The sequence below is a fragment of the Trachurus japonicus genome, chromosome 3 (assembly GCF_045865225.1).
Source record: "Trachurus japonicus isolate A0001 chromosome 3, Traja_1.0".
Taxonomy (NCBI): Eukaryota; Metazoa; Chordata; class Actinopteri; order Carangiformes; family Carangidae; genus Trachurus; species Trachurus japonicus.
In genome coordinates, this window is record NC_140909.1 from 33032770 (window position 1) to 33058928 (window position 26159).

The window sequence follows — 26159 nt, forward strand, 5'->3', positions numbered from 1 at the left end:
TTTTGAAACCCGACGACAGCTTTGAAGTGGACAGACCATCCACAACCACGGTGGAGTTAAAGTGTTTGTATCGACCGCAGAGATCAACCAGGGGGACTTGGTAGTTATGAGAGAAACAGACTAAAGAGGAAAGGTCAGCCTGAAATAGAAATGTCTGGGGCAGAGTCGAATCTCCAGGAGGAGCCAAGAATTATTTTAGAAGCCTCCCTCTCCCCTCCCTGTCAGAAGCAGGTAACAGCCACAGTGGGCTCAACAAATGAATGAGATCTTACTGTTGGGATTTGGCTTTACCTCATAAACCCCTGGATGTCCTAAACAAGAAGCCTTCATCTTAGCCGGCTCTGCGCTTAACGTTCAAAAGGTAGATCTCCTTTGAAAAGGTAGAAGAAAGCTCTGTTATCGGAGCATGTCTTTTGTGGACTCAGCAAACCCAGCTCAGTGCCAGTACCTGAATTATAACGAGAGCTGTTTAAGTCCTGGCTCCCTCTGAAAGCTTCTCGTGAGAGATAGCACTTTATAGCAGCTTTGGTCCTGCTGTGTTCTGTTTATAGTTCTTGTTCATGTCAGTAGATTAGTTCATAATGGTGTGTTAAGTGCAGCGCGTTTCAGGTCGCTCACTGAACCCTGGAAGTAATAAGGCTAATAGTCCTTAAGTTATCAACATAATTGTTTTTTGGAAAACACCATGTCGTCAACGTATGTGAGAACTGCATGCACTCCGATGGACAGAGCTGAGGTGTTGCGTGTTACTGATGCTGTAAAAATGTAAAACTTTTTGCTAATGCTTTGTGGTTTTCACGCTTCTGCTTCAATTAAGGATTTAAATGGTCCTCAATGGCAATACAGCAGTTCTATAGGATGCATGGAAAATACAGTGCGTCATCTACGTCATCAGTCTGAAACAGGCAGAAGAAAGATCCTGTTTTAAAGCTGTGATCTGAAGCAAATATAGTTCCTCAGTCATGTGTGTATTATGGTAACCATGACGACTAAAGTTCAGTGGATGGACTATTTCGGGAGACACTCCACTGGGTCATATCAGAGGGTTGAAAAAAAAAGACCATTATGGTTGTTTAGTTTGGAGGACTGGTGGCATTTTAAACATCTGTATTAAAGGTGTTCAGAAATGGCCGTTTGTCCTGTTTGTCACGCCTCCTTCTATGAGTTTCCACGAGTTGCCGCATGAGTTTACCCGAGTAAGGAAAACAAATTTGATTGGTCGTTATCGAGCGGGCGGGATATTCAAAGCTTGGGGCGAGACCGAGCTTGGTGTGTGTGTGTGTGTGTCTCAGACATTTGATTGACGGATGACGGATCCAATATCAGTGGCTGATGAATCGTGAGCAGCGTGACGCATAATTCATAAATCATGCGCCTGCATTATCCAATGTGAAAGTTTGGGCTACATCGTCTGATAGATGAGTTATTACACTAATTTTATGAGAGTGGAATCAAATTCATTTTTATTTTCTGTACACCTTTAAAATGTCCCGTAGAGTCTTTTAAAATGTCAAAGTCCTGCACTGTCTGTCAGAATGCAGGGGTCATGGAGGAAAGTAAAGCCTAGTGTAAATATCCACTCATTTTAATCTAAAAACTAACTTTTAAAAAGCTTTACTCCACAGCAGTGTTTGCTCAGTGAGCAGGTTACCACTTAACAAGTCAGCGTTAGTGCGAGATGAAAGAGCAAAGTCTGTAAAAGTCGGAAGTAGTTCCTTCAGATGACTGACAGTTTGAGAGACACCTAAACACACACAAAGTACAAAAGCACATCTGCTGCGCTCCTCCTACACTATAATCAGCCTCCGTCATGAGATGTCGTGACACTGGCAAAACCCCGTGCCTGTGTGTGCCATCTGCAGCTGCAGCCAAAAACAGAGAACTACACTTTTCACTCCTCCCCTCCTCAGAAAGTCCCCTTCAACTCAAGGGCACTCTCTCAGCGCCTCAGTGTGATGCCCTGGCTGCCCTCGGCATCTCCCCGCCCAGCCTGACCCGGCGCTGCGGGGATGGCCTGTGTGCGTCATGCCCTTCTGTAGGCATCACACACACACCAGCCTGGTGACTCAGCAAGCAGAGGCAGTGGGGATCCTGGATGTGGAGTAGATATGTGTGTGTGTGTGTGTGTGTGTGTGTGTGTGTGTGTGTGGTTCATGTTAAGAGGGAAAAAAAAGACACAGCTGTCTGAATCTGAAGGAGTGACTCATCACTGTTTGTCACAAGCTTTGAAGGACTCCTTTGTCATTTTTTGGAGGCAGAAATTGGACTGAAGTTTGTTTTCATGCAGCGTGTCTTTGTGACGTGATGGAGTGTGGTCAGTTGTTTACATGATCTGGTGTTTTCCTAATTTGCACAGGCTCATCTGTGTGTACAGTATTAGAGGGAGTGGGCGCTGTGCGGACCGCCCGTTCTCTATTTATTTGGATCCTCGTTAGCTTCTGTGAAATGTTTGCCAAATGTTTCAGCCCTCTCAAAGTGAAAAATAAAAATAAAACATATAAATCTCATTCAATTAATGAAAGAACTATACTAACCAACCAGGGTGCACTGTGTCAGTGGTCGGTGTTAAAGCCAAAGAGGATGCGACCTGGAGCCAGACTTTATTCCTGAAGGTGACAAATTCCCAAACAAAGCAGGAAGTCTAAAGACTGGACAGGTCACACATGACATTTTCCACATGTCCCTGACAGTGTGAATGAGTCCGTGTCATGTTGCTCTCTGTGGTGACAGGAATGTCCCTGACTCCAGCACCGATTTGCTGCTCCTAAAAAAGACCCTTAATCCCATCAGGAGAGGGGTCCCAGTTTGTGGGAACGGAGGGATTTTCCCTCTTGAAATATCACATACACATACGTGCATCACAGTCACACAGTCACAGTGTTGGTGGATCCCCGACTCTCACTGTGTTGACATATGGATGCGAATGAAGTGGGTAGTGGAGAGAAATATTGCAATGAGTTGCCAAGGCCCAAGGCAGCACAACAGGGCTTGATGCTATAGCACTGTAACACAAGCAGAAATGCAAGATTAACTTTCAATAATTCTTGGTTTTTATCAGGAAATATCTGATCACAGAAAATGTAAATGAAGAACTACAATATAACCAATCATTCATTACCACATTTGGTGCAAGCTTGTGAAGTAACAATGGTGACCACTCAGCCTGCATGGCGTCCTCCTATCCATTAGATCCATTAGATTCAAACCATGGGTGGATGGATGGATGGATAGATAGATAGATAGATAGATAGATAGATAGATAGATAGATAGATAGATAGATAGATAGATAGATAGATAGATAGATAGATAGATAGATAGATAGATAGATAGATACTCCTCAGTAACCATACAGCCTATTAAAACATCTGTGGGATCAGATGCCTGCTTCTCATCACCCCCACTTGTCCTTCATTTTTCCTTCAGCCCTTCAAGCAATATTCAGATCACAGAACCTCCAATAAATCTGTGGTTAAACACACATGATTCACATTAATGCATTCTCAATGATTTTTTTTTTCAATTATTAACATGGCCTTTGTATCTGACTCTTGTTGCTTACATGTTTGCTTTGAGGTGGGATGGATCTTTGTCCAAGTTATTTTTCATTGGGGTTGCAACTAATTAATTTCTTTATATTGCATCCACATTAGACATCTTGCCGCCACTTGATTGGCACCCTTGAAATCCATAAGACATTGTACAATATTGAAACTATATTGAACTAATAAGAAATATGGAATAAGATTAGAGGATTTATTTTTTCCTCACTTTAAACTGGAGTCCTAATTAGACTAATAGCATATTTTTGGCCACTAGGAGGCAGCAGACACATTAAGCCTTAAAAGATTGTAACGTGTTTATCAACAGACACGTTTAACTACAACTGATCAATAGAAATCCATTATCTACTTCCTTTATCTCTGTTTTGGTCTCCACCAGCTCCATATTCTTTAGATGCTGGATGTTTGACTTCCTCCACCAGCCAGTTGACAACATTGGTCACCATGGTGTTGGGCATCCATGCGTACAGTTAACAGTACAGTGGGTTTATCAGAGCTTGTTTTCTGCAAATAGCTGTCTGCTGCTGCTGGAAATGGGCTCACCAAGGGAGATGGGGGGGAAAAAACAATGACCTAAAACAAACCAAAATAGGTTAGGTAAGAGTTTTTTGGTGGAAGCAAAAGCTTTCAGAATACACATCAAGTGTTAGTTTTACAGAGAATCTGTCTTGACTTGAAAACAGCAACGTTATATTTGCTTTGTGTGAGTGTAGACTGTTTAGAGACACAAATGTTTCACATCTGTTATACATTTACAAACCACAAGTGAGACTGGTGTGAAAATGGATTGTGCAAACATTACATTACTCAATCAGAATCAGAAGACTTTATTGATCCCCGGGGAGAAATTACTGTAGGTTGAGTTCCAGTTGCTCCTTCAGCAAAGAATAGAAAATATGAAATAGGTTATAAAGATAAAACTAAAGATTAATGTATACACAAAGCATGTCCTTGTTTATTGTAAATAAAAATAAAAACATTTAAACAGATATGGAGGCATTTGAGGTCAAAATTCATATTTCAAATTGCACTTTCACTCATGAGGTCATGTCTGCTGACTGGGGTGAGATAAGACCAGCTGAACCAGTCTGTTGGTGCTGAGTGCTGCTGGACACTCTGAGGGACGAGTTGTAAAGTTTAATGGCCGTTGGCAGGAATCACTTCCTTTTGTTGCATCCTTGGGAAAATATAATAATTTCCTGAAAATGCTCTTGTGCTTGATCAGGATGCTCTGTAACTCAGACAGCATCAAATACTGAGTACTATAGAAAAGATTGAGGTGCTTCTACCTTACTAGGTAGTTCTAGTTTCACTTCCAGTTACTTAATACTTGGACCCCCCTCCATTTCAGAGAGATGTGCAGTAATTCAACCCTATTCAACTCTTAAATGATGATGTATTATGATAAATTCAAGTATTAATCAGTACTACTTTAGTGATGCTCATGCGTCAATGAGAACTGCTTTTCTATCATTCTTTGAGCAGTATGAAAAGAAGGTAAAATGTTTCTACGTATCACATTTAATATCTGAGCCTGGTGCTTTGTCTGAGAAGAAAAGATCAGAGACGCAAAGTTTGTTTTGAAAAGTTACATTTTCAGGACTTAAACAGTGACCTGCTGTGACTTGCCCACTACCCCATGTCTTTTTCTCTCAACCTGCCCACTCCCTCCAGTGTTCCTTCAAGCTTTTTGACCCCCCTGTGGTTTCCAGCTCTGTGACTGACAGCTACCCATTTCACCTCGTTTTTAATTACACTCCCAACCCCTCAATTTACCTGCCCGAAACTACTTCAAAGAAAGCCTACACACACACAAAAGCTCCTGAACACTGCACTTCCTGTTCTCCACGAGCAGCTGAGAGTGTGAATTGAAAGCTCAGAACCTAATCCTGATGCTGGGAGGCTTATTCCAGCTCCGTGTGTCACTCAAGACTCATTTTATAACTTGTGTGTTTGTGTTTGAATACACAGCCGGTGTGATTTAAACGTTTGCTCCAAGGGTCTTTGTGTTTAACGTGTGGTCGCGTACGCTCATAAACCTTTTTGCATTTGAGCTTGTGTGTGAAGATGTTTATACGTACGTGCATGTGCATGCGTGCCTTTGAAGTGCTCACACCTGTTGTAAGCCATCACGAGAACAGTGATTCACCCGATGAGCACCGTGGCAGCAAAGCTCAAGGTCTGTTGACAGTGCAAACACAAAGAAACGAGGTTCACAACTGTGTCACACACACACACACACACACACACACACACACACACACACACACACACACACACACACACACACTCACCTCAGCCTGCATGTTGTGTGTCAAGTTTTGAGCTGAGGCTCGACCTTAACAACGCAGCGCGCTCATTCGGCACTAATACATGCACTTGAATTTCACAGTAATGAGAGAAAGGCTAATGCTCTAGCTTCCACTTGGCTATGAGAAAGTTTACATGCACACGAGAAAGACGGGTTACTGGGAGAAATCAGGTTAGGCCAGAAATCCAACAAAACATTGACCTGAAGTGTAGTAGTAACCCGGTAACTGTAAAGTCAGTGTTTAACTGGCCAGTTGAGAGATTCTCCTCCTCCCTGGTTACGTCTTTTCAAATGACATGATTGCATATTCCAACATTAACATTCAGAATAGACAACATTACTTGTCTTAAGGCATATGAGAATTTAAAAAAAAGAACATGGTTTTGGGGGGAATCGATTTGTTAGGCCCTAATGGTTTTATTTGCCTCTTCATCATAAGCAATTAAATAGATGACTTATGGCTATTTTGACTTAAGGTACATAACTCAATAGCTGTGCATGGATCAATTCTGATTAAATTAATGCACATTGAGACAGAAAAAGAGAAAATTTAATGTGTTTTCAATTCGATGCAACTGGCCTGGATCCTTGTTCAAATGATCCCAAGCGCTGGCGTCTGCTGCATCTTTTACATTCCTCCAGTCAAATGTGAATGATGTCATATTTATATTGATCTTTATTAAAAGGCACAGGTAATTTCCAGACAGATGTGAGTGTGGTGAATAAAAGTTTCATTAGTTGAGTTGTTCAAATTGTCTCTGAGAAGCTGAGAGAAATACAAAAAGAGTTGCATCAGAAAACATGAAATCTCTTCCTTTACCTTATTATCACCCAAGTTGTATCTCTTGTTCTTGTTTCATGACACTGAGGAAATCAGCTTGCAGCTGAACGCTGACGGTAACCCGGTTACTTAGACTCGCTGATTGCATCTCCTGTGTCATCTTTTCACCACACCGGCATACAGTAACAGATTCTGAGTCTGTGTGAAAACGGGAGTGAGACACAGAGGGAGAGGTGTCTTTATTTAGCCAAGCTGTCGTGCATGTTTTGTATCCCTGCGGGGGGCGAAGCTGTTCTGGAGTCGCACTTGTCAAACAGAGTTTCTGCAGTTTAAACACAGGCTCAATAAAGCTGCAAATCAAGACCCATCCATGAGGTGTCTGTTTCTTAAAAATAACTCCTTCTCCTCTTTTATTAGGAATGAAAGTTGTGTGAAACTTCTCTTCAACCTTTGAATGCCCCCTTTTAAAAAAAAAAAAACCCTTCAGAAATGGAAACTCACTTCTCTTGATGAGAGAGCGAGAGAGTAAAAGAGAGAGTTTGGCAACTAATTATGAAGGAAGCTATTCAGATTATTCAGATGCTTGCTCTGCCCCTGCTCTCCTCTCCTCCCCCCAGGCAGTGAAGGGTCTTTTCTGTCCCCAGAGAGTGATGTCAGCATGGCCCATTGAAAACAGCCGCCGTGCGCTGTGAGATGAATGCCCCGGCTGAACACAATGGCCCCAATTTGAATACCACGCGGATATATGCCAGATCGGAGCCCCAACAAAAGAAAGAGGGCTACTCTGCTCCCATTCAACCATGTTGTTATTTTATTAGTCGTAAATTTGCTTCAACCATTTATACCTTTTGTAGTTTTCAAGTGTTTATGGAGTTTGAAACACGTGGACGACCCGACGGGGCTGCCTCTATTTTGGATTGGATTTTTATTTTCACTTGGCTCGTCACTGAACGCTGCGGTGTGTGTTTGTGTCTGCCTGCAGATCTACACGGACTGGGCCAACCACTACCTTGCCAAGTCAGGACACAAGCGTCTGATCAAGGACCTGCAAACAGACGTCACAGACGGAGTGCTGCTGGCTGAGATCATCCAAGTCGTAGGTAAGGAAGGCACACGTTTGACTCTGCAACAAGAAACTAGTTGGGATCATGTGGCTGCTGAAAAAAAAAGTCACCAGTTATGTTTAAAGGTCTGTCTGACCTTTACCAAACAAGTAGTTGCTGTTTCTTTCACAGACAGGGTCCTTATCATTAAATATCTGTTCATTTGCAGCATAGAGCTGAATGAACTGCCCTGTTCTCTGTCTCTATTATCTGATGTAACGTCAGGTTAAGTATGAATTTTACAAAGAGCTTATTTAGTGATAGAGAGTGATATTTCTTCCTTGGATATCTGATAGAGTTTACCTTCTCCAGGTTGGTCCTCAGGGTTATAAGTGAACTTGAGAGAAGTAAGATGCTTGTTTGCTCCAAAAAAAAGTTTTCTTCTCAGAAATAAAGCCAAAAAACAGAGGGATCTGATTTAGAAATCTTTAGTTCCCCTTCCCTTTGGGGATTCACACTGAAATACAGTCATGGACAGACCAACAAAGTGTAGACTGATTAGAAATAGAACATATTATGTAACAGTGTGAGAAATATAGGAGACAAAAGGGCCTTTTTCTTGACTAATCTCTTAGTGCTCAAAGTGTATAACACTCTCTCTATTTAAAATACATTCACTTGTATAGCATAACCACATGACAGTGGGGCTCTGGAGGGTTTCTACCTACTGTATAATGCAGGCTGTGAAAGTGGGCCGTCTCTCTCTGTCTTTGACCCTCACCCTGGTGTGTATCATCATCATCATCATCAGCATCATCAGTCTTGTCATTTCGTCTGGCCCCTCTGTAGTCTGTCATTTCTTCCGCTGACGGCCCCGAGGCTGAAGCGAGACGACACCAGCTGACCAGTGACTCAGCGCTGACTCTGTGTGCTCTCAGCCTCTTCCTCCGTGTTTCTGACCCAGATCATCCCACCTCCGCTATGAAGAGTCTCACTGTTCTCACACTGCAGCTGCTACATGTGATGCATTTCTTCACTTATATTAGGCATCATAGGGCATTTCATAAAAATGTAATGTACTGACATGTATTTACATCACACGCTTGAGTGGCTACTGGCTCCAGATGATGGTGGCTGTTTGGGTTTTCCTGGCTATTCCGTCCCACACAGCTGGAAAAGGGCTGTAAAGTTACTGAGGTTAGTGCAGTGGCCCAGGAACTAAACTCATCAACTAAAAGACAAAGTGCTGAGTTTTGTAAAGTGCTGTGATTCGTCAAACTATCCTGAGAAGGAAATGTTAAGATGTGGACAGGAAAGTAGAAAACATAAATATCCACCTGTCCTCAAGGTAGCAACGATCCGCTGGCAATGTTGCTTGACAGCAACAGGGTCCTCGGTTCGATTCCCATGCCTGGGGCCTGTCTGTGTGGAGTTAAATGGATAGTTCAACATTTTGGCAAATTGGCACATTGCCATAATCCCTATAGTTTTACAGAAGGAGTAGGTTCGTTACCTTTAATTGTCGGTGCAAGCTATTTTTAGAACAGCGGGGCAGAGCCGAGAGCTGCTCAGAGCTACGCTACGGAGGCACTGCCCTCACATTAAAACTACACAAACCAGAACCGTCTGTTCACCTGTTCTGTTGCTGCCTGATGCCTGGAGCCTCTTGTCCGCTGGGGAAACCTCACACCACACATTCTCCGGTGACACAGGAGCAGCCGACTGGTGTCAGAACAGCCACACTGGGACAAAGGCCCGATCGGTTATGGCACCTGTTTGTCTGCCCGGTTACACACTGAGGGTCAGGGTGTTGGAGGAGGGAAACTTCCAGATCCAGGTCATCATCAACCCAGAGGATTAATGTTTTACTCAAATCCAGCTTTGAGTCAGCAAGGCTTCTGGTTTGGTTATTGTCCTTTTTATTTTGACAACATTCAGTTTTTTTTTTGGTTTAAATGTGTATCTCAAAATTACAGAGTAGCTGTCCTTTATGGGTGTCATAACCACACGGTGCATTTTTTCAGGAAGCACACAAATCAGCCATCATTTTATTGTGTCAACACATTTGCCGAGTCTATTTTTAAATGTATGAAATGCTACTTGCCATGTTTATGCAGATATATTCAGTCATGATGATGATGATAGGTAAAGTTTCCCAGGGATCATTAAAACTTTCATTAAATCTTCTCTGCACTTCATTATTTCACGAGGTCCTGGTAAACAGACGGAATGTGTTGTGCAGAAAAAAATAAATAAATTGAACGCATCTTCACTTAGCCACCACACCTCATTACAAGTTTCCAGTTTATTAAATTTTTGGTTGTTGCCAAGCAACTGACATCTCCCTTCCACATTTGGTTTAACAAACAAATGTTCTATAGAAAAGATAACAGGCAGGGATGTTCTTCAGTTTAATTTACCTTTTGAAACTAAATTTAACAACAACTAACAACTTTAAATTAAGTGAAGGAAAAGAAATTACATTTTTGGTTAAAGGGATAGTTCAACATTTTGGCAAATTGGCCCATTGCCATAATCCCTAGTCATAGCAGTAGGTTCGTTACCTTTAATTGTCAGTGCAAGCTATTTTTAGAACGGCGGAGCAGAGCCGTGAGCTGCTCAGAGCTACGCTACGGAGGCTCATGGGATTTCTTGGTTTCCCTCATCAAACTCATCAAATACAAGGTAAATTCATGCAAAACCGCTGATGCGCATTCCGACAGGGGCAGTTTTTCGGCAAGCAGTCTCTGCATTTACCTAGAAAACAACTCAGCCTCGTAACGTTCAGTTATTATTTCATAGCGTGGTGAATGTGCAGGTCACAACTTGTCCACAAGAGAGTTTTGGAGTTGTTGGATTGTGTATTTGATGAGTTTGATGAGGGAAACCAAGAAATCCCATTAGCCTCCATAGCGTAGCTCTGAGCAGCTCGTGGCTCTGCTCCGCTGTTCTAAAAACAGCTTGCACTGACAATTAAAGGTAACAAACCTACTGCTATGACTATAGAGGATTATGGCCATGGACCAATTTGCCAAAATGTTGAACTATCCCTTTAAACTACCTTAAATATGCACACGTTAATAGCTTTGTTTGGAGAGGTCACAATCCAGAAAGTTTGTTTACCAGGAGGTACAGTAGTAGTAGGAGGAGCATTTGAGATACGTGGTCCTGAGGTGGAGCTGCACCGTGGGCCCCACTGGCCCAGCTTTTGGCACAGTTGTCAGCTGTGAGCTGACGGCAGTGTCTCAGCTGCCATGGGCTGGGCCTCTAATGAACGGGAGGAATCTTTGACACCACACACACACACACACATGCCCACGCCCCCTCTGAAAAGATGCAGTACAACACTCCCATCCCGGTCGGGCCCTCAGTGGCCCCGTCCCCATTTGCTGTGACCAGATAGTGTTTCATGTCTCAGTGGGTGGACAGACGAGGGAGGGGAGAGAGGGGGGGGTCAGAGTCACCAGTATGAACACCTCTGCTCTCCTCACTCAGCCAGAAACTGTCTGGGACACACACACACACATCGGGATCTCCAGTGGAAATAAAAGAGAGGATTACATTAACCAAACACAACTGACAAGAGTTTTCACTCTCTCCTCTTTTACCTCTCTGTCTCTGCCTCCTCTTTGTGTCTCTCCTCAGCCAATGAGAAGATTGATGATATCAATGGCTGTCCCAAGAGTCGTTCTCAGATGGTAAGTGACCTTCTAGGTTTGTTTTGGCAGAACGTTGTGAAATTTACCTCTGTGTGAAGTAACACACTCCCCGATGTCCCGTCCCGCCGCCTCGTGGGGGCCCTCCCCCCCTGGAGCTGTGGCACAAAAGTCACTGGTGAACAGTTGTAGATGGGGATGGTTAAGTCCATTTATTTTTACTCTTGTGGTCTTGCGGCGCAGGCTGCTGTTTGTGAAAACCTCTGGCTCAGACTTCAGGCAGTTGGCGCTCAGTTGAAAGCGTCGCGGGCTTTGGGTTTTTGGGGCCAGCTTTGCCTCATCTTATTACACTTGCAGCGCAGACGGCATTCCTCTCATCTCCCGGAGTGAGAGCAGCAGTGACAAAGAGTATAGCCGGTTATGACGGGTTATTGTCTTGCAGTGACATTTAGCAGGTATGTAAGTGGGATTTTCCTTCCAAAAACGCTGGTGGTGGGATTTCAGTGTTGTCACAGTGTTGTGGGAAAAGGGAGCCAACAGTCCCGGGGCAGGGCTGCCCTCCGCTGAATGTGCAGGGGTCATAAATTGGGCCAGTGTGCCAGCTGAGGGGGCTATTTTTGGCAACGTGCCAGACTGCTGAAGCCTTTCAAAGCACCAGAGAGAGAGAGAGAGACATACACACCCAGAGCTAACAACTGAGGAGGAGGTGGTGGTGGCACAGCTGATCCCTGCACACCCTCCTCCTTCTTCACTGCAAACATACAGTACACATGGACCTGCATCTCTTCTGCAGAATGTTGATTTGCTGTGGATCGTCTTTCTGTTTTACCACTTAAGTACAACAAATTCAGTAAATATACATTAGATGTTTGGGGTAAACCAAAACTGCGTACTTACTGTGAAATAAAACAGGTATTTGGCCCAGAAAACTACAGTATGTTTTGTATAATTTGTCTAAAAAGAAAAGATCCCTGTGTGCTCAACTGAGAGCTGGTATTCTTGGTCTTCATTTTGAGACAGGCAGATATGTTGGCACAGCAGAAGACGATAGAATTTGTAATGTGACATCCAAGCGGTGGAGAATGAAATTCATTTTGTGTTCTACTGTCCTTTCTATGACTCTGTAAGACAAAAATTGTTTAGTACGGTTGATCCAAATAACGAATTTGTGTGGTTAGACGATGCTGAGAAGCTAAAACATCTTTTTCAGTTGAATATATTAGCATTTTCTTTATTTCTTGAAAAGGCTTGGGCAATGAGATGAAGAGCGATATATATATAGTTGAATACTGAAAGTAATCTTAAATTGATTATTTATGTCACACCTGTGTGGCAGATAACACCAACAGGAAGGACTGTCTAGTCTTTTTTTTCCTTGTATTTGTCAATAAATCTGTCTTGTAATCCCATATGGGATGGGCCACAGTGGTGGCATGACACGAAAATAAAAAAAATCATTCATTCATTCATATACTAACATGAGTATGGCTCACCCCTCCCTCCATACTTCCTGTCCCACTCATCTACCAATTAGTCCTTTCCCATTAGCTCTATTTATGCCCCTCCAGTCACCAGTAATTGAGCGTTTTGTGCTCTTTGGTCTCAGTGGTCTGGGCGTCTCTCTTTGGTTTTGTTGTGCTGTTACTGTATCAGCATTCTGTGTCCCCTCTCTCTTTTTTTGTTAGACAAGAAGATTGCTGGATATGTTTGAGACGAATCAAGTGCTTTCAAATATACTGTGATTGTCAGCATTCAGAGATGGTGATTCGTGTCCATTCAGTTAGTAAGAGTTGGATTTGTTGGAGTACAGCTTTCAAAATCTGCTTTTATTTTGTCTGGATAAGCTCAGACGTGTGTGTGTTTGTGATTATTTTTGGATGGCTGTGTATAATTTCAGTGAGATTGTCAGCTTTAAAGCAAAAAATCTGATGCAGTGAAGCAGTGGTAAGGGCAGGTGCAACCTCAACCATTATGCAAATGTCTGCTTTGTGTTTTGTAGTACTGTCAAAACAAACACACACAACTCCTGAGTGTGGAGTCGGCAGCTGGAATGAAGGAGCACGAGAGCCCACTTCTGCCGCACTTGATTTCATTGCTTTCAATCCCACAAAGCTTTCAAAGCTGCTGCCAATTACCACCACTTAACTTAACCCCGGTCTCTAAACGAATAAACATGGAAATAAGCTCCATCGCTGGAATAAACTGGAGCGCTCTCACCTCATATTCATGCTAAGTGATTAGCATGCAGGCTATCCGGGCCAAACTGACTGGCTGTTTTTACAACTGTCACAGCCTCGTTAAACGGACCCCCATCATCGGGTCATTCCTTTGCCACCCAGTGTTGTGTTTGTGTCTGTCTGTCTGTGTGTGTGTGTGTGGTTGTGTCTGTCTCCGTGGGTTCAGCCCAGAGCGAGAGTGTTGATTTGACACTGAGCTGCTAAAACCACACACGGGATGCCACGCACACACAGAGACACACAAACAAACATGCATAGGGGTGTCTCGTCCAAGCTTTGCATGCTATAGCAGCAGAAATGAAAAGGAAATTTAACCTCCCCAGGGCTGGAAAAATGAAACCAGGCCTAACACAAAATCATATCATCCTCATCTGTGTTTTACCTCAGATGTTGCTGAAGTCACTTTAAGTGATTATTTCATTGTTCATCAAACAAAGACTCTAAGGAATCTGAGTCTCTGCCCTGTTCAAAGAGAAGTTGATATAATCACTACAAATTAAATCAATTTCAGCTCCACTATATAGGGGCTGAAGAGACAGGTAATTCAGAACATTGGCAAATAAAACAGATGGTCAGATCCAAATGGTACAAATGAGAAAATAAATGTGTTTAATGCAATATGAACTGACTCATTAGATTATCTCACCCTGACATATGTCTCTTTTCCTTATGTTATCTAATTGCCCTGTGTATCTATATGAATTATTATCTGTTAAAATGTAATGATAACCCATGACACAGACAGTATATGTGTGTGTATATATATATATATATATATATATATATATATATATATGCAGTGCTGTACAGAAATAGATGTTGAAATAGAAAGTGAAAGAGTCTGTGTGTGTAGTTGTTAAACTGTTTCTACCTTGGCTCTGAGGGGGAATACTGTCACCTCTCCATGTCACTTTGAGTGAGTCAGAGTGACAGACAGCCACACAGGTAGAAACCAGCATGAACAGGTGTTTTATGGAGCTGACACAAAACAGAAAAGCTCAAGGGCCCCAGCTGAACATTAAATGGAGATACAGCTCACTTGCCTGACAATAGAGCCCTTATATTTATCACCTTAAGGTGTCGCATATCAAGTTTTTCTAAGTTGATCAGACCACACCCACTTCTTAACCCGAGTGCTCACAGTCCCATGGGTCTCTGCGGTGTTAGAGACCAATCCGTCTGTCAGTGCAGACAGATTCAGACTGGTGGGGCGATGGCTGCAGGTCTGACACAGATAAAGTTTAGTATTTCTGTGGATGGGGGGAAACTTTTTGCAGGCACATGTCCCAAATCCACTTTTTATTAATGATTCAACAGGCTGGTTAATGTTTGATCAAAGGGAGAGGTGCTTTGTGTGTATGTGTGAGTGTGTGTGTGTGTGTGTGTGTCAGAGAGAAATCCCCACTGCGTGCGTCAACTGGTCAGAACTCAGGTGATCACATGACAGACTGAAGGCAACTGAGCAATCACAGTTACTGTTTCTAAGCAACCAAATATACCAACCCCCTTAAATATGATTTCAGAGCGTGCATGCTTTTTATTGATCGTGAAGGTAGTTTGTCTGTCTGAACCACGGGCGACAAAGACATAGAACCTGCAGGGGTGGACAAAATAATAGAAACACTTGGCAGGACAATGCAGTATGATACTGTATAGCCTATACATCTCCCTGGTTACTTGAGCTGTCGCTGTGGAGCGTATGACGATCTGTGACGGAGGCAATCACACGATGCTCAGCAAAGTGTTCACGTTATTTTGCCCACCCATGCATACGCACTGACAAACTGTGCTCATTTGTTACATGAGGTAGTCATCTGTTGCAACAACAGTTAGTGCATTCATAGGAGATGTGACAGAACGGTTTGTAAATTACACAAGAAACCTCAACCTTGGAGAAAAAAAACAGCCTTTCTTAAAGGAAAATAAAAAATGATTTTGCAAAACTCAAAGACAGCTCAAAGGTTGTTTTTCATCCAGACACCAAATTAAAACAGATTTGCCTTAATCATTCTGTACACAGGTCAGCGGGGAAATGGTGATGTAGCCAGAGGGGAGTTTTGTTTTTGTTTGTGAGAGCAGTTCATGTGAAAAAATAGGACAATCAAGAACTAAACAACACAGTTGATAAGATTAGTAAATCTTATCAAGACACCACAATAAAACATTTTAGAGACGACAAATTAATAGAGAGAGTGCACACTGTGGGCGTAACATGATTACATGAACATGAATAAAGATGCACGGCACTAATTTGGTGAACATGCTTTTGCAAAAGAAATAAGACAGACGACACTGACTGGAGCGGACGTGTGTGATTGTGGATCGTTGTGCGTCTGTCATAGATGCTGCTACCGCTGATGCTGCTGCTGCATCCTATTTGTCAATAAGCAGCGAAAAGCAACACTTCACTGAGGCGTCGAAACCTGTGCCTACATTTGCAGGCAAGTGAGAATTACTGGAGTGAATGGCAGAGTTGTGCAGATGAGCTTTTTGCTGTAATCTGTGAAACCTCCTGTGAGACTGAAAGTGTGTGTGGGCAGGCTCTGACAGATGTAATCACAGTCACACAGACACATCTACAGATACAGATACACATCACGTTGTCTCACAGCAGCGTTACGTGACCGGATTCCTCAACACTTAAACACTCAGACAGTGAAATGATGGAGATTTTGGCAGAGAAGCTGATGTTGTTACGCTACAGCCAGACTGTATGACAACACTTCAGGTCAGACATATTGGTTTTTCATTAAATTATCTTTTGAAGATGCATGTTTTCCTCTTCTGCTTTTATCTGAAGTGTTGAGAAGATATATTTGTGGTATTAAGAAGCAATAAAAACATTTTTGTCTTCTCTTTGAAGCTCTAGTTACAATGGTTTGGTATCAGCCAATGAGAGGAGGATCTGAGCCCCTCTTCTGAGTGATTGACTGTTTTCTGAGTGATCCGATGCAAATAGAGTAGATTCCAGGTAAAACAACCAGAGATACCAAATCTTTAAAGTGTAGCATGAAGGCTTGGTGACTGCGCTGTTGTGACATCACAAAGTGGCAGAATTCCCGACAGCTTGTTTTCAGGCTCAGTTTTTGAATACTGACTGACTGTGTATATTTCTCTGAGGACTGAGGCTTTAATACTTTAACATTATTTATATCTCTATAATCACAATACACATGGACATCAACATGGAACCTGACAATGGGGCTTTTTTATTTATTTATTTTTTGTAGATATGCCTATCATTTATCAGTAATGATAGAATTAATCTCACCCAATGAGAATCTGAGATCTTGGGGCACGTCGACACCACTGAACAGATGAGCTGACAGATTTCACCTAATCCTCCAAGTGCAACAAAGTGAAAACAAAGAGAAATTGTGAAATTATACAAAAAGATCATCCTTGAGGAACTTTGTGTAACATCCCATCTGACTTGGTGATGTTGTTAAACTGTCACCCTGTTTCTGAGATTTACAACTATTACTTTAGGCAAGTACAAAAATATGTGTCAAGCTGTAATAAACCAGAATTATCATTTATAGGGCAGATGTGAGTCCTAGAGATCACAAGTATTGAATAGCTGTGGTGGTGTGGTAAAAAAAAACAAAAAAAAAACTGCTCAATACTTGACGTCTCACATAAGTCATGGTTATTTTTATAGCTCATTATCACAGACTCGTCCCAGTGTGTTTCACAGACCTACAGCAACAACAGTCCCCATACAGTAAGTTTAGACTCTGTTCATGATGCTGTTTCAGAGGCTTTTTCAGAATAAGATAGTGAGCAGATCCCACCACTTTTGGTGTTTTGACGTGAAAACAGTCGAAATTAAATATGGAAAATGGTTCTTTAAGATTGTCTGTCAGCAACTTTGGTTTAAAAATATCAGCCTCAGTATCAGTCTTCAAAAGCCTCAATCTGTCATATCCTGCTTCAGACACACAACACTCGTGGTCACGCTCCCTCCCTCTCTCTCTCTCTCTGCTGTAGCTCTCTCTCTCTCTGCCACACACACACATACACACACACACTCACACACACAACAATAGTATCCCTGTGATGGGAGGTAGTGTTTGTTCAGAGGGCTGTGTGGCTGGCTGGCCCCATGCTGCTGCCGGGAGCCGGAGCAGAGCAGGAGGTGACGGTGGCGTGGATGGAGGTGTGAAGCCGGGCAGGGCAGTCACACTGCAGCAACAGATCATACGTCCAGCCAGGTAGGAGCGTGACGTCCATACAGATCAAGGTGTAGTTCCAATAGTGTGCAGCTGCGGGTGTCACCCAGAGCTACAGGTGATTTGTTTAATGTGTGGATTTCTCTCCGACGTTTTTTAAAGATATTTAGTATTTTCTATCTGTTGATTTGCTCACTCTTTTGCCTTTCATGTCAGTGGATAACAGTAGATTAATGGATCACATAATTAGCCGAAAAAGCTAAACTTAAACAGACACATATTGTGTTTCTAATTTCCTGTTTTTGTCCGGTTATAGTTTTATCATTCATGCTGATAACTATGCAAACATGTGATGAACAATATGACGTCAAGCGAAAGACGTCTCAGTAAACCTTTAACTAGGAGGAGAGAGGAGTTTTACAGTAACAGATCCCTGGGCAGACTTGAACCAGGGAAGCTGTGATTACTTGAACAGCATCTTAAACTCTGAAGCCACAAGGCTGCCCTCCCAAAAAACCTAAATTATAATCTTCAATCCACCGAACCTAACTAATGGAATCACACACACACACAGATGAGTCCTGTGTCCAGTGTCTTCAGACCGAAGATAAAACGTTGCTCTGTGCACAAGTTAAACTTGGAGGGCGTTTATTGATCTTTCTATTTCGAACAGAGAGAGAGGTCTCGGGCTCTGGAGCTGATGGTAGATTGTGACAGAATAGTGTTACAGTACTCTGGCTTTTCTGAGCTCTGGTCTCCACAGGTTTTAAATAGCGAGAGGTTTCAGTATTTATACTTCCTGAGAGGAGGGGCCCGGGTGCATCTCAGCAGGACGGGCCTGGCATTTGTGATGGGGTATCTTAATGAAGCATATTTTCTGCAGGCTGCTGCTATTTAAGCAACAACTCTACCAGGGAATTTGGGGCAGTGGTTGGGGGGTGGGGTGGGTGGTGATGGTGGTGGTGGTGGGGGTTCAGTCACCCAGATGAAGTTATAGTTTAGGCCCGGGGTATTAGAGACAGAGTTTATTTTTAATGCTGTGTTGGTATCCGGAGAGGACCACACTCTGCATTCCTCCTGTTCCCATGTTTTGTGCCGTATCACCTCGGAGGAGGGCAGCATGTGTCAGCCCCTCTAACAGCTGTTTCTGGGGTCACGGGGTCACGGACGTGACAACGGGGTTAGCACTGCTGTTTCGACTCAATCTGTGACTTTGTGTCCTGTGGCTGCTTCCCACACTCAGATAGACATGGAGTTTAATCTGGGGGTTGATTCATTAGTGATTTCATGAATAACAATAATATGATGGAAGTCTTGTAATCCAGATGCAGGTGTAGCAAGTAGTAACAAAGTAATTATTATACCAATATACTGCAGTAACTAAGGGTTGGTTGGAGATGGACTCAACTCTAATAGTAGATGTAGTTATTAATAATCGAGGCATCATTAAATCTGGTAATAGATATTATTATCACACCCTGAAGAAGGCTTCTGCTGAAACGCGTGGGCTGTAACCCACTCCAATGTTTTACTTGATATAGCCATTGTAAAATAAAGGCTTTTTATTGTTGAAGAAGAGTGCCTTGGATTTTCCTTTTTTGACCAATGTTCCCACCAAAGAGCACCTTCGTCACATGTTTTGAACCTTCTGAGCACTCTGGATTTTTTTCCTTTTTTCAATAGATATTATTTGTTGACCTGGTGGTAATGTAGCAAGTTGTGGTTAGTTGTTTATAGTTGTGTGAATATCACTAATATTATTATGGTAAAGGCTCTGACTATTCATTTTTGCAGTACTTGACAATTAGTAGTAGTAGTAGTAATAATTAATATTGGGGTGGTGGATTTGACAATCAACTAAATAAGTTATACAATTATAATTTTGGATGTAACAATTGGTCATTGTGAGGTGATGGAATCAATGATAATATAGTAGTGAGTGCAAGTAATAGCAGTTTTTTGAAAATAATAACAGGTTTGAATCATGGTGGAGGGTGTCACCAATAGTACCATGCAATGTTGTAGTAATAACAATCATATATAATACTGTACATAATATATAACAGGAGAAGTGGGTAATAGCAAATAGTATAGGTTGCAGGTTGCAGTGGCTTTGTTTATGTAGATGAATGAATTCAGTCACACACTCCCAGAATCACCTACTGTACAGTGAGTGCAGACTGGAGACGCTGGCAGAGTTGAACAGAGGCAGATGTAAATGAGCTGCTACTTCAGCTTCTCACCTCACAGCCGGATACTTCCCAACAGGAGCAGCACAGAGGGAGCTGTAGGTCAGGCTATATTTAGTCACTGCATATTAAGTGTAATCATGTCATTAATCTTACGAGAGCGGGACCCTCCCGGTTGCAGCCCGCACCCGGCCTGCTTTACAAAGGACACAGTTCATATGTATTTTAGTTTACAAACCACACGCAACTGGAGTATCACTGCTCTATATCTTTACTCCCTCTCCTGTGAGATTCCGTTTAACCTGTTATAGCTTTCAAATGGTGTGAGAGTATTGTTGCACACCAGCCTCAATGTGTTGTAAATCCACTCTGGCTTGTAATAAATGTCATGCTAAAGAAGATTTATCACCTCTTTAACCTTTGTGCATACTGTACAATGCTTTTTTAATGCCCATTTCACAGTTGAGCCTTTAGTGAATCACCCTGCTTACAGTATCACTGTATGTAACATGAGAGACAAACGGCCATGCCACATTGATATCCTTTGTGTTGTACCTGCTGTGTTTGCTCATTGGAAACAACAGTTGGTAAACTTTGATCGGACAATCATTCATCTGCAGCGATGACTTGTTTTATGTGGTTTACTTTGTGATTACGTGAGCCAGCCAGCAGGCCCCGCTGCATAATGGGCTCACGTGGGCCCTGAACAAAGCCCGTCTGCCTATCAAATCCTCTCGCAGTCCGGTGACAGCTCAGCAGTCTGCTCAGGTTGCCACGGCTGCTGTCATAGCAACCTAGTCGGGATAGATGGTTAGCTTCCCTGTAGCTCCGCGGGCACATGTCTGCTTGGTTTTGAATCCTGTTTTGACTAAGTCACCATGTGGTCAATAGTTACTTTCAGAGCTTTTTGCACATCACAGGTCAATCAGCCAGCCACTTTAAAGCTACTCTGGTATGTTTGTCTCACAGCTTGATTCCTCAAATACTCACCAGTCATTTCACAGCTTTTCATACAGATCTCAGAATGACATTCGAATGAATGATGTTATTATTTTGATCCCGTACCATTTTGCTATCATAGCCTTTGTTATTGCTGCAGCCAGTCAAACACATCTGCCACGGACATTCTGATGCTTTCCATGCATTTGTGTGGTCTTACATCTGGGTCACATGAAATTTTGCGCAACTAACTTGTATAAAGTTTTAATGCAAACAAGATTCAAACACTGCTTGCTACCATCAGCCAATCATGGGATTGTCTGTCTGTTACGTGCATTTTGATGCAGAGGTGCATCCAGATGCAGGTTGTGAGGCCTTAGCATCAGCATACTGATTCTATCGAGCTTTCTTAGATTTCAAATGTATGCTTACTGGCATAAAACATGTAAGTATTTGCTGCCAAAGTAAATGCGGTAAACATCCACAGATTTGGTTTCCCACCATAGCAGCCTGTTGTTCACTGTTCCAACATTATTCAGTCAATGAATATTGAAGGGTATATGATCTGTATTTTCTCACATTTCAGTTTTGATGTCCAGCACATCTTTTCTGAAGTTTCTAACAAATTAGTACATGTTGTGCTGCCAACTTTTCTTCCTAGAGAAATCTGTAGACAGTTTTGACATTATGCTCTCAGGAGAAGCGTGCAAAAGACAGACCAACACGCTTCCTCGCATTATACAAATATGCAAATCTGAATGGAAATGTGCAGGATGTAGTGTCTTACAGCTGTGTCTGTGTCTCTCCGTCCAGATTGAGAACATTGATGCCTGCCTCAGTTTCCTGGCAGCCAAAGGAGTCAACATCCAGGGTCTGTCTGCAGAAGGTAAGCTCTGGACTCCTGCACTTTTGCTTTCACTGGAAAATGGGTGGTGGATAAAAACCCAGGCCAGGCTGGGCCAGGCCAGGCTACATACTCAACTCAAGGTCCTTTATACTTATAAAAAGAGTGGCACTTTGTCAGAGAGGTATTTATTTTGGCAGACCCTTTCATAAGGGCACACTAGATTAATAATAGACAGTACATAAAAACACAGGGTTGCTAGAGACTGATAATATCACTGGTAAAACTAATGTACCTTAAAACTAACAGTGAAAAATGGTGTTTATTCCTCACATAGGAAACCAAGGAACAATAATAGTAACTGTACTAATACTGATAGTGTTGTCATTGGACAGAGCAGTGGGTCAGTGAGTAGCGATATCCCCTGATTGCAACAAAGACACAGGGTCACTCTACTCCAGTGTGTTCTTGTGACTTTCATCTTGCGGTCCAGGAACATGTAATTTAGATAAATTGGAGAACTAACAACAGTAAATTGGATTGAATTTGTGAAAGTTTGTTTTCAGGCTGAAGTTAAATAGGTGCTACAACTCCTCACTGTTCGCTTAACTGCATCAATGCCAGTTGAAGAACTGGTTAAGTCAGGTTATTGCCTGTGTGTTTCTTTGAAAAGTAAGGAGCAGTTGGTGTAAAAATAGTGTATGTAAGTATGTAATTAAACTGAGAATATGCAACAGCATGTGGGTGAAGCCAATAAAAGGATGAGTCACTGTCACAACAATATTATATACAAAAAAGGGAGGTGACAGCCAGTAAAAAGTAGCATCTTTAGCTTTAGTTTTTCAGCACAGCATGTTGTTATTTAGCGAGGCTGAAGTGACATCTCTCCTCCTCATCATTCGTCTTTTCTTTCTCCCCCGACCCGCAGAGATCCGCAATGGTAATCTGAAAGCCATCCTCGGCCTCTTCTTCAGCTTGTCCCGCTACAAACAGCAGCAGCAGCAGGCCCAGCGGCAGAACTCCCAGCCCTCTCTCCACCCCACCGCCCAGTCCCAGAGCGCCCACCCCCCCCTCAGCCAGCAGAGCAGCGCCCCAGCCCAGCTCGGCCACTCTCCGCATGGGACTCCTGCCCTCACAGCCCAGAAAGCAGCACAGGCCGAGATGCAGTCCAGGTGAGGCTCGCGGGCTCGCTTATGAAAAAAACCCTGTAACGTGGAAACACCGCAGGAGTGTACAGTATAACCTTGAAACTGGGTGAACAGGAGTCTGTCTCCGTATTCTTCGCTCTCTCTTGCCGTTTCTGCTGCTCTAATCCATCATTTTGTCATCTCTATCTTCCTGTTCACACTTCCTGTCATTTATAACTGTAAACCTGATCTCTCCGTCTCTGTCCTCTTCCATATCCCTCTTTTCTTCTCTTTTCCTCTAGGGATGGGTCTCAGAGTAAACTACTCAAGTTTTCCCTTGGTCAGAAAAAGACCTCTAGGTCAGCGTCTTCTGCATTTCTGTTTTTCTTGCTCCTCCCTCTCTCTCCTCCACCTCCACCTCCACCTCCACCTCCTGTCCCGTCCCATTCCAGGAAACAGGAGGGTAGAAATTGCCCCTAATCAAGGATAACATTTCTTTTGTACTGTAATGAGTCTCATGTTGTTTCTTTGTCTGTGATTAAGGGCAATCTCTACTACAAGCACTATCTAATATGCATGAGTGGTAGTGTTGAGCAGATAGGGACTAAAGCTCCAGGCTCCATTTTCGGACGGCCCTGTCTGTCTGGCAGCGCGCCTCATTTGGCAAGCCTGCTAAATGGGCTGTGAAAGACCTTTAGATAACCCTTAAGTAAGTGTGTGTTCTTGTGTGTGTGTGTGTGTGTTTGTGTGGGTTTGCTTGACAAGCACACATCCCCCCCCACCATATAATGTGGCATTAATAATTAACACAGGAGGATTCTGTGGCTGGAATGTGTATCTACAATATGACAATATGCCACTGAAATTTAGCTTCAGTCTGCATTTCCCCTTCAAATCTGTTTGCGTTCACGTTTGCCTCTTCTTTAGCATGCAGTGTTACACTCTGTGATGATGCACCTTGAAATTGGATTTTACGATGTGGTTTTTTTGCATGCTGCCCATCCCAGATTCTGTTTGCATTGCACCTGCCCCCACACCGGCTGCTCTTCAGAGCAATGCAATGGCCCCACCCTCTGGCCAGCATCTGTAACAACAAAGAAAAAAAAAAGGAAGAGCTGTAGGGGTTGTGGGGGGGTCACCTGGTGCCCTCCACTTAAACTACTGCAGACTTTTTCTCTTCTGTTCTCCTTTAATGGCATTTTTCCGTCAAATAATGCATATGCTCCATCAGATTGAGCTGTTTTTTAAATGTCCAGCATGTGACATTGAATTTGATGTTATGAGGAAACAATTTTCAGTGAAAAGCTGCTTCATTTGGAGTTAAGGTGAGACGAGAAATATCACAATTTTCTCTTTTTTTTCAACAAAGGAATCAAATAATTTGTTTTAAATATATGAATTTGTCACAGTTTATAAGGTAATTTCCTTTTTTTATTGTCGTGAGTGAGCAGCTGATTTAAAAAAAAAAATTTTTAAGTATATTTTTTGGCTTTTTGTGAGCAGCTGATATTGCCTTTATTTCGTCAAGGATGAATAAGCCTGAGTAGTACAGTAATAGAACTTAATCACTTATTTATTCAAGGCAATATTTTAATTGGCTGTGTATGACACACTTATGTTGAAATTCATCAAACCGTCAAACTAAGCATTTGTTTCAATAGACTGACTGCTCCTGCCATGATTGAAAGTCAAATTAGCTTAGGCTACTCTTGGCTAAATAATATAGTAAAACCTATTACCTTGCAGTGGCCAAGATAAGTAATGGTCAGTCAAAGTGAATGGCATGGAGGAAATGAGCGTTTGTATAATGTATACGAGAGCTGAAAGAGAGAGCTGTAATCTTCTTATCAGCATCCGCCTCACAGTCCCAGGACGATGATGATGTCGCCACTGGATGAATTAGCATTTCATTAGCAGCCTCTGTGCCACCGCCTGGTTAGATTACAGCCCGGCTCGCAGACCTCACCAAAGATCAATTTACAACACGGAATAAAGGTGTCATAAATTTCACCAGGCCGCTGTATCCTGTCTAATCCATGTGGAGAAATAAAGGAGCAGGATGTGTAATCTGAGGCTGCTGAGCTCAACACAGCCCTCATGAGACCTGGATCCCGTCAGATGGTCCAGGCCGCCACGCACGTGCACATGCTGCTGCTGTGAGCTCATCTGTCTCCATTAGGGTTTACTGCAGGTGTATATGGGAAAGGCAGAACTGGGGCAAACTATAGCTGAGTGTGCGTTTATTAAACAGCGAGTGGCTTCCCATCTGAGCCACAGCCTGACAATGAACCAGATGTAAATATTTGTCTATGGAGAAGTCACTGTTACCAAAAAGGTCTAAAATAGTCGACAGCTGTGGCCGTGTGGTTATAGTGCAGTCATCCGTTTGAAGTAGACCTGGCCTTGTTGCCCAACCAGAGGGCAAGAAGAGAGTTTGTCTCTATTGGAAATCAATACGGTAGCTCAAAAATCACAAATGTTATGAATTCAGTAACAGCAGCATGGATGTTGAGCTGCATCAGTTTCCTCAGGCTCACAACATGGAAAACCAAGACAGAATGATTCCTGTGTGAGATTATTATGCCTGTCAGTTTTTTTGGTTTGGCTGCTTATTCCCTTTAAACAGATTATAAAGATTAGCAACTTTATATGGAGCACCCTTCCTAACGTGGTGGCACAGTGCTCTGACAAATAACAGAAAAGCAGTGTGAAATGATATCCTTTAGTCTCTGAGTGCGACATATCTTGCAACTACAGTGTCTGTTGTACAGTGCAGTACCTGCCTGCATGGCCCCTGTGCTCACAGTCCCACCTAACCCTAACCTACCTTAACCCCCTCCTGTTTGGTTTTAGAAGCTGTGTGGACTAATTGTGTGACGTGTTTTTGCCGAGCAGAAAATCAACCTGTTGTGTTTCCATGTCAGATAAATGCTTTATAGCACAGATGTCCTCCCCTAATCTCATCACCTCCACCGACTAATAAGCAAACTAAATGTTTTGGCCTGTTTACGCCCCCTCTCTCTCTCTCTTTCTTTCTTTCTTTCTTTCTGTCTGTCTGTCTTCCTTTCTCTCTCTCTCTTTCTCTCTCCATCAGACTTCCCGGCCCCACGGCGAGGGTGTCCACTGCCGGCGGTGACATCCCTCCAAGGGGCTCGGTCAGTGCTGCTGGGAACAGACGCAGCCAGGGCTTCAGTGACAAGACCAAAGCCAATTCACATCTGAACAAAGGTAGGCCTTTTTACACAACCACAGACACACACACACTTAAATTTAGCCTGAGACGGTTATTAATACAACCA

The 26159-nt window shown here is 42.8% G+C and overlaps 1 protein-coding gene across 11 annotated transcripts in view; it reads left to right on the forward strand.

Annotated features, from left to right (window-relative positions):
• nav2a (neuron navigator 2a) overlaps positions 1–26159 on the forward strand; it is a 253595-nt gene that overhangs the window by 156539 nt on the left and 70897 nt on the right. For 6 of the 11 annotated variants that reach the window (XM_085771114.1, XM_085771084.1, XM_085771099.1 and 3 more), the window contains exons 2-7: positions 7636–7753; positions 11342–11394; positions 21703–21775; positions 22662–22905; positions 23163–23219; positions 25955–26088. In XM_085771114.1, coding sequence (XP_085627240.1) covers positions 7636–7753; positions 11342–11394; positions 21703–21775; positions 22662–22905; positions 23163–23219; positions 25955–26088 — 679 coding nt within the window. Of the gene's footprint in view, positions 1–7635; positions 7754–11341; positions 11395–17643; positions 17804–21702; positions 21776–22661; positions 22906–23162; positions 23220–25954; positions 26089–26159 lie in introns of those variants that run through there. The other 5 variants (XM_085771091.1, XM_085771129.1, XM_085771149.1 and 2 more) reach the window with 4 other exon arrangements.